This window comes from Haliotis cracherodii, unplaced genomic scaffold (assembly GCF_022045235.1).
Source record: "Haliotis cracherodii isolate W230 unplaced genomic scaffold, xgHalCrac1.p SCAF_11, whole genome shotgun sequence".
NCBI classification, from domain to species: Eukaryota; Metazoa; Mollusca; class Gastropoda; order Lepetellida; family Haliotidae; genus Haliotis; species Haliotis cracherodii.
In genome coordinates, this window is record NW_027266266.1 from 19,009,690 (window position 1) to 19,017,729 (window position 8,040).

General features: G+C 40.4%; 1 protein-coding gene across 1 annotated transcript; it reads right to left on the reverse strand.

The window, feature by feature from the left end:
• Positions 1 to 3,529: 3,529 nt before the first annotated feature.
• Positions 3,530 to 7,828, reverse strand: LOC139456295 (zinc finger protein 675-like). The gene is made up of 2 exons (XM_071237920.1): positions 7,651 to 7,828; positions 3,530 to 5,632 (listed from the first exon to the last, which is right to left on the reverse strand). The coding sequence occupies exon 2, from the start codon at positions 5,537 to 5,539 to the stop codon at positions 4,493 to 4,495; it is 1,047 nt and encodes a 348-aa protein (XP_071094021.1). The 5' UTR covers positions 5,540 to 5,632; positions 7,651 to 7,828; the 3' UTR covers positions 3,530 to 4,492.
• Positions 7,829 to 8,040: the final 212 nt, after the last annotated feature.

Sequence of the window (8,040 nt, forward strand, 5' to 3'; positions counted from 1 at the left end):
CCCCCCCCTGCTGTGATATTGCTGGAATATTGCTAAAAGCAGAGTAAAACCATACTCACTCACTCGGTACAAGCAAGCTCAGTATTCAGAGCACCATAGCAGACTTCTCTATTTTAAAAACGAACATGATCAGAAAATAAGAAAGGATGTGCAATTATATTGTTCTGGACATGTAATTCCATCTTTCCAAAAGGATGTATTATTGATAGTGTACTTGTGTTGTGTGTTGGTTTTCTATGGATTTGGTAAAGAAATGAACTTGAATCAGCTTAAGAAGCTGATAATTGATTGTGTTAAGAACCTAGACATCTTTCATTTACTGAGCAGTCCAAGTGTGATGAGTTAGTCAGGTGTCAAAGAGAGTTTCGTATTGGAGGAAGGATCTTATATTAAAAATGTCCCGACACGAACCTGCAAAAGATTGGTATTGGACAAACTAACATCATTTAGTGGGTAATTAACATGTACCCATGTGATTTAAGAACACCTTTTAGCTGTGCACCAGAAATGTTTGCCAAGGATGAATCCCTTTGTCCCTGAAGTTATTGAAATGATTGTGCCTGTAGCAATTCTTTTCATGATTTTAGGTTATCTTTAAAGTTTATACATTTGAATGCTAATACAAGTTCTGCAAGAAGTGACATTTAAGAGGTTTAGAAATAAAACAAAGAAAAGAAAATCCAGAACAAAAAGTGGCTGTTTGTTGTCATTCACTTTTAGAGAAACCATGTGAAGGATGAGAAAAATTACTTTGTACTTCGTGAGAAATGAGGTCTTCATTTATGAATTCATGAAAATGTGTTTGTTCTACTGATATTTTGGTCTAAATAAATCTCATCAGACTATATCATATTTTCAGTCCACTGACATTTATGGACACAAATTCTTTGTAATATTACAAAAATATGGAAGAATAACTAAAGCAAGCAGCAGAAGATGGAATACTCTGAACAGTATATGTGCAATGGAATACAAATTGCCTTCAATTCTTGTAAAATTAATTGTACCAATTTGTATTCTTTATTTTTTCAGTTTTTTCTCTATTTAACATGGAAAGCCCAATTGTTTATGTACCTGTTACTTTTGTGCCCATTTTTAGCATTTTCATCTGAAAGTATCTGTAAGTGGTGATAGAAAGTTAAATCTTTTTCTACCTCCGTCTAGAGATCTTTTTCAGAAGAAATCTGTGATCGTCAGATGAAAGGGTTGTCTTAGAAGAAACATGTTGAGTAACAGATTGTTGTGTATCTCATGCTTCATCATGACTCACTGTGTGACAACTTGTTCATTTGGAATAAATTTGTTACAATATTCACTTGGCTCTTTTTCTGAAGAAATTGTTTACAATCGTCAGTTGTGTTCCAAGAAGGCATTTAAGGGAAAGATACGCTCCTCTTCACAAAATTGTTGTTTCTAACATGAATACATCTTTATGATGAAGCACAATTTCTACAATAATCCTAAATCATTCACAAATGTATTCAAGCCAAGTAAAACCAAACTGCTCTTTTGGGGGTTCTCTGCTCACGGATGTTGATTGTTTTTCCGTGTCAGGTGGTTTGACAATCTGCATCGAGGCGAGGGTCATTTCAACTTTATTTGCAGAAATTATTAAACTTTATTCAAGGAAAAGAGATACAAATCATGTTTATGTATGGAAATAGTTATTGGAACAGTTATTTAGGACAAAATGTGAAGTTTTATTGTCAAATGCTGGGCTGGCTATCGGACGCCGGTTGACATCGCCAGTGGAAAAAAATGTGAGATCTTCGACTCCGTGTATAAGACGACCCCCCTTCTTAGCCCCCTCATTTTAGGTACGAAAAACTCGCCTTATACACAGCGATATACGGTGGATGCTTGTCATAAGCTGAGGCTTGGTGGCTTATTGCGTGTCATTGTACCCCATTGGCATGAATCACTGCTCACGCACCCCTTCCACCGTATCACCTAAATGGGAGAATACAGAAAAATATACTAAATGGATCCTTATTTGACATACAACCAGCTCCAGATGTAGCTAATCCATATGAATCCAAGCAAAGCTTCCTGAACTACAAGAAACACATCTCTGATCCAGACTCCTGTTGCCACACGTCGCCTTCATCAGTTTGGACCTTAGATTTTCAACAAGTTTGTCATGCTGTATCCTGACACTTAGTCTACAGATGATCTTATTCATACCAGCATATTCAACATTATCAGTGATGGTATTCGGTGAGCAGAAAAATATTGAGCGAGGTATCATTTGTGTTTACTACTCAAAACGTAATATATGAGAAGTCGCTTAACATATTTTAAGTCATTTGATCACCAAGATACTGCAGCTGAGAATCAAAGAATGCAAGTTATGCTTTATGTGTCAAACAAACTAGCGCCGCCATCCTCTAGCTCACCTGGATATGTGTAGTTAACAGCATAAATGTCAACAAAGACAGCAGCTAACAAAGTTGCAGTCAGTATTGATAAATACAAAATTAAATACTGATATGAAACAAGTTGGGTGGTTGGTTGGTTTGTTATTTAACGCCGCACTCAGCAATATTCAAGCTATATGACGGCTGTCTGTAAATAATCGAATCTGGACCAGACAATCCATTGATTAATATCATGAGCATCGATCCACGCAACTGGGATCGATGACATGCATCAACCAAGTCAGCGAGCCTGACCACCTGATCCCGTTAGTCGCCTTTTACGACAAGCATAGTCGCCATTTACGGCAAGCATGGGTTGCTGAAGATCTAGGATCTTCATGGGTCACTAAATTTGCAAGAATGACTGTATTTTACAATCAAAATCATTTTTGAACAAGATCTGTCATAAGGAGAGCCATATAAGGCAAATTTCAGCTTCATTCGCATTGATCACCTCCATGGTGTAGGGAATAGAGCATCTCCTCGAGAACGGAAGGTTGGTGGTGTGATCCCCAGGTGCATCAAACAAAAAGATGTTAAAAGATGGTACTTGTTACCCTGCCTGGTGATCAAGGAAAACATTTTACACCCAATTGCCTTGGTTTCTTAATGTATTTAATGCAGTGCACATTGTTTTAGGTTGGTGGTTGGTTGGTTTGTTGTTTAACACCACACTCAGCAATATTCCAGCTATATGACGGCGGGCTGTAAATAATAGAGTCTGGACCAGACAATCCAGTGATTGATATCATGAGCATCGATCCACGCAATTGGGATCAATGACATGCATCAACCAAGTCAGCTAGCCTGACAACCCGATCCTGTTAGTCGCCTTTTACGACAAGCATAGACACCTTTTACGGTAAGCATGGGTTGCTGAAGACCTATTCTACCCCGGAATCTTCACGGGTAACTTTGTTTTCAGGTATGCATGTAGGCCTGTATACCCATCACCAGGTCATATGACCATAGACCATGATAACCATAAGGACGTCCAGTAAATAAATGAGCAAAGGTTAAAACTTCAAACTTGTAGCTTGCAGTCATAAATGTCCTGAGACAAGAAACAATAAGAAAACATTTGTAATTCTTTATTTTTTTACCATGCTGATAGTCACAATATTTATAAAGCTGTGTGTACCATATACAAAGACTGACATCAAGCTTTAATACAGAACAAGTCATAAAGCTGTAGGGTATAAATGTAGTCATGCAAGGCTCAGGATTAAAAAAAAAGTAAATAAATGCCATTAGCACGTGTATGTCACTCATAACGAATTCTCTGGCCAAAACATGACAAGCAACGGCTTATATAGTCTTGCACATACGAGTGTACTGTCAGAAAGTGGTAATAAATATTTTTTCAATACTATATTCCTATATTCAATTTAGATCTCGTATGAAATTAATATTGTGGTACAATTTTTGGGTGAACTGTCCCAGCTCTATTACTGATATGAGACACTGTTGGCATGGTGCTCAAGGGTGGCTCTGAAGAGTGAGTGAGTGAGTGAGTTGGGTTTAATGCCGCTTTTAACAGTATTTTCAGTTATATCACGACGTGTCAGCTTAAAGTGGGAGGAAAGCCCGAAGTGATGCAGGTCTCAGACGTTTACCACTTCGGTGAAACCCACGAGCACAGGTATGGTGCTGACAAACCTAGAAACATAATTGGGGCGAACTGGGATTCGAACCCACAATCATAGGTTTCTGGCGTGCCCAAGGGATGCAACTCTGCACAGCGAATTGCGCCTTAGACAACTGGGCCACCCGTGCCCCCTGGCTCTGAAGAGAAGCATTCATTACTGATACCTGATTCTGGTTGTTTCAACCTATTGAGTGTGTGGTCTGTCAGTTTGGTTGGTTGGTGTGTTGTTTAACGCAGCACTCAGATTTATTCCAGCTTTATGACGGCGGTCTGTAAATAATCAAATTTGGACCAGATAATCCAGTGATTGATATCATGAGCATCGATCCACGCTATTTGGATCAATGACATGCTCCAACCAAGTCAGCAAGCCTGTCCACCCGATCCCGTTAGTCGCCGTATCATTACATCCCCAGGAGTGATGGCATTACTTTTTACATGCCCGGTTGCCTAAAAGGTTCAAAAGAGTTTGGCTGACTTTAGAGCTACATTTATAAGGCTTAACTTCACTGTGACAGCTCATGTGGCTTTGCAGGGTACTTGAATGGGCAAAGGCTTTCCCACATTCACTACATTCATAAGGCCTGACACCTCTGTGAGAAGTCATGTGCTTCTGCAGTTCAGCCGATCGTGTGAACACCACGTCACACTCACTGCAATTATAAGTCTGAACATTAAAATGACTCTTCATATGTCTTTGCAACTCAACAGATCTTGTAAATGCTTTCCCACACTGGCTACACTGGTGTGGCTTGACTCCGCTGTGATATTTCATGTGCAGCCTGAGGTTCCCTGTTTCTGTAAAAGTTTTACCACACTGGCCACACTGATATGGCTTGACTCCGCTGTGATATTTCATGTGTATCAACAGGTAGCCCGATCTGGCAAACGCTTTTCCACATTCCTTACAAACATATGGTTTGAGGTCACTGTGACACTTCATGTGTCTCTGCAGGTCGCATGATCGTGAGAATGTTTTCTCGCACTTGTTACATTGAAACGGCTTGACGTCACTGTGACAGCTCTTGTGCCTCTGCAGATGGCCTGATCGGGTAAATGCTCTCCCACACTCAGTACACTCATAAGGTCTGATGCCACTGTGAGATCTCTTATGTGTAGTTAGTTGACTGGATGTTGCGAAAGCCTTCCCACACTCATTACATTGGTACGGACGGACTCCAGTGTGACTTCTCATGTGTCTCTGCAAGTCGCTCGATATTGTAAATGTTTTCCCGCACTCCCCACATTCGTATGGCTTGACTCCACTGTGAGATCTCATGTGTGCCTGCAGGCTACTTGAATGCTTAAAAACCCTCCCACATTCACCACACTGATATGGCTTGACTCTTCTTGCATCCTCATCAGGTTTCTCGACATCACTTGTCGCCATAAATGTTCTCTCACATTCAGCGTCTGTTTTGGTGTCTTGGTTACTTATCTGTAAGTGTTTTTGTTCCATGATAAAGTCATGCATGTGAACGATAACAGGTACAAAAATACCTACTCTCAAGAATCATCTGCAGATGTTTTCAGAGGAACAGGCTACAACTGTCACACTGACACAAATCTGAAAAGGAAAATTAAAATCTGATTTCTATTCTTTGATCATATTGATCTTGCCATTACTAAATTGAACCACAACATTTATATTACAGCTAGTGACAGACAAACTTACCTGAAACCCTAACTTAGCAAAACAGTAATAATAGGCTGAAAATATTCCCCATTCCAAATGTCCTCCTGATGACAAGGGGGCATGGGTGGCCCAGTCGTCTAAGGTGCTGCGATTCGCTGTGCGGAGTTGCGTCCCTTGGGCACACCAGAAACCTTTGATTGTGGATTCGAATCCCGGTTCGCCCCAATTATGTTTCCAGGTTTGTCAGCACCAAACCCGTGCTCTTGTAAATTGAAATGCCTGATCTACATCATCAAAGTCAGTGAGTGAGTGAGTTGGGTTTAACGCCGCTTTTAACATTATTCCAGTTATATCACGGCGTGTCAGCTTAATGTGGGAGGAAAGGTACACATGTTTAGCAAATCTTGCAATCTGCCAAAAGCTGAACGGCAGTTTATGGACCGTATGTTGATTTTGTTACGCGATTTTGATTGGACTATGCATAGACTCATTAGTCCAGCCAAAATATAACTCCTTAATTCCAGCCTAGTTCGGCAAGGATGGAAACTGGATTTTAATAGTCAGTTAATTCCTTTGCCTCGGGAAGATGTCTGTCTTCATGTCATATGTCCATGTGAGTCTGTCTAAAACCAATGAAAAAAATAGGGAATCTCACCCTTGTGTTGTTTGATAACAAATATAAGTACACAAATCAATGAAAGTTGAATTCTTTGAGTGAGTGAGTTGGGTTTAACGCCGCTTTTAACAGTATTTCAGTCATAGCACGGCGTGTCAGCTTAATGTGGCAGGAAAGCCCGAAGTGATGCAGGTCTCAGACGTTTACCACTTCGGTGAAACCAACGAGCTCAGGTATGGTGCTGACAAACCTAGAAACATAATTGGGGCGAATCGGGATTTCAACCCACAATCATAGCTTTCTGGCATGCCCAAGGGATGCAACTCTTCACAGCGAATTCTGGCGCCTTAGACGACTGGGCCACCCGTGCCCCCTATTCGCAACATGACTTCTGCGGCAAATGTGGAACACTTTGGTGTCTTCAGTGGGCTTTGAAGTGTCTACCTTAATTACATCATTAAGCGTGTGGTCAGGTTAACGTGCTTGAAAAAACGTGAGGCTTGAATACGTGTGACCACACGACCATGTAACAATAAAAATATTAAAAAGTTGCGAAAAAAATCATAGACGAGGCCAAATTGTCTATGATTTTTTTGGCGACTTTTTTATATTTTTACTGTTACATGGTCCTCTGGTATGACGTGGGGATAATATAATGTAAACAAAGGGTGCAATGAACCCAAACCTTTTCCTTGAAGAAACTTTTTGTTGTTCTAATTCTGTTATACTAATAATAACTGAAAGACATATGAGAGACGACGCAAGAGAAGGGGGAGCTAAGCTTGTTAATATATGTTTTGTCAGTCACAGAGTGCTTCCCCCTATTTACTGTTAATTTAAGCTACTGTAGATCTATCCTGAGCAGATATTTTAAACTTTTCGGCTATATTTCAAGTTCGAGTTGATTAGGGTTTTGTCTCCAGTATTATGGGGTTTAGATCTGTCCAGTATCAAGTGAGGGACGAGATTTAGTGAGTGTAGTCGAATCACTCCACTTTACCACAAATACTGTCGTTGAACTGACTGTAGACGAAATTAACTAGTCGAAAGAAGGCTGCACCTCGCAGACTAGGCCTAGAGCCACGCGAGATCGGTAATGTGTAACTGAGACATACAAAGTCGGAGCTTGCTAGCCTAAAGAACTGCGCCCGGCGAACTGCAGTTTTTGCCAAGGATAGAATCTATTGTCAAATAGTTCACTAGCATCCATTTATACATTTTCGTCTCCCAAAAAAATAATGTTGCGCTGATTCAGTGATGTTGCAGTGCGATTTTATTGTAGAAACGTATTTCATGTCTAGGCCTTGTGTTCGCTTCTTCACAGAAAACCCACCTTTCAAATTACTTTCAACATTTCTCGTTCTGCTTCCCGATATTCTGCAGACTGCCTACAGCAGTCAATTCATTTTGGCTCCATCACGGGTCGAGTGGACTCAGACCTAATAATCATTAAGACCTGACATTGTATCGTTTGTTGTTCCGGAACGGATCGTGCGAGTAATGACGAACGTTAAAGGGACACCACTCCACCAGCTTCAATGTCCAGAGGTTCTTCAGTCGTTCATTGCTTTGGGTGTAAGTTCAAACCCCGACAAATCAACGTTTACGATTGTCTTCAAAAATGACATAGTAATAAAACTAACATTACGTTATATCCATTTTACTACGTACATACGCATGTCCACAGACCTTGTTAGACATCCATTGAAAGGCGCAGTGTGTA

Bases quoted from the DNA above. Each gene is read 5' to 3' on its own strand.
- LOC139456295 (XM_071237920.1), bottom strand. From the start codon at position 5,539: ATGCATGACTTTATCATGGAACAAAAACACTTACAGATAAGTAACCAA.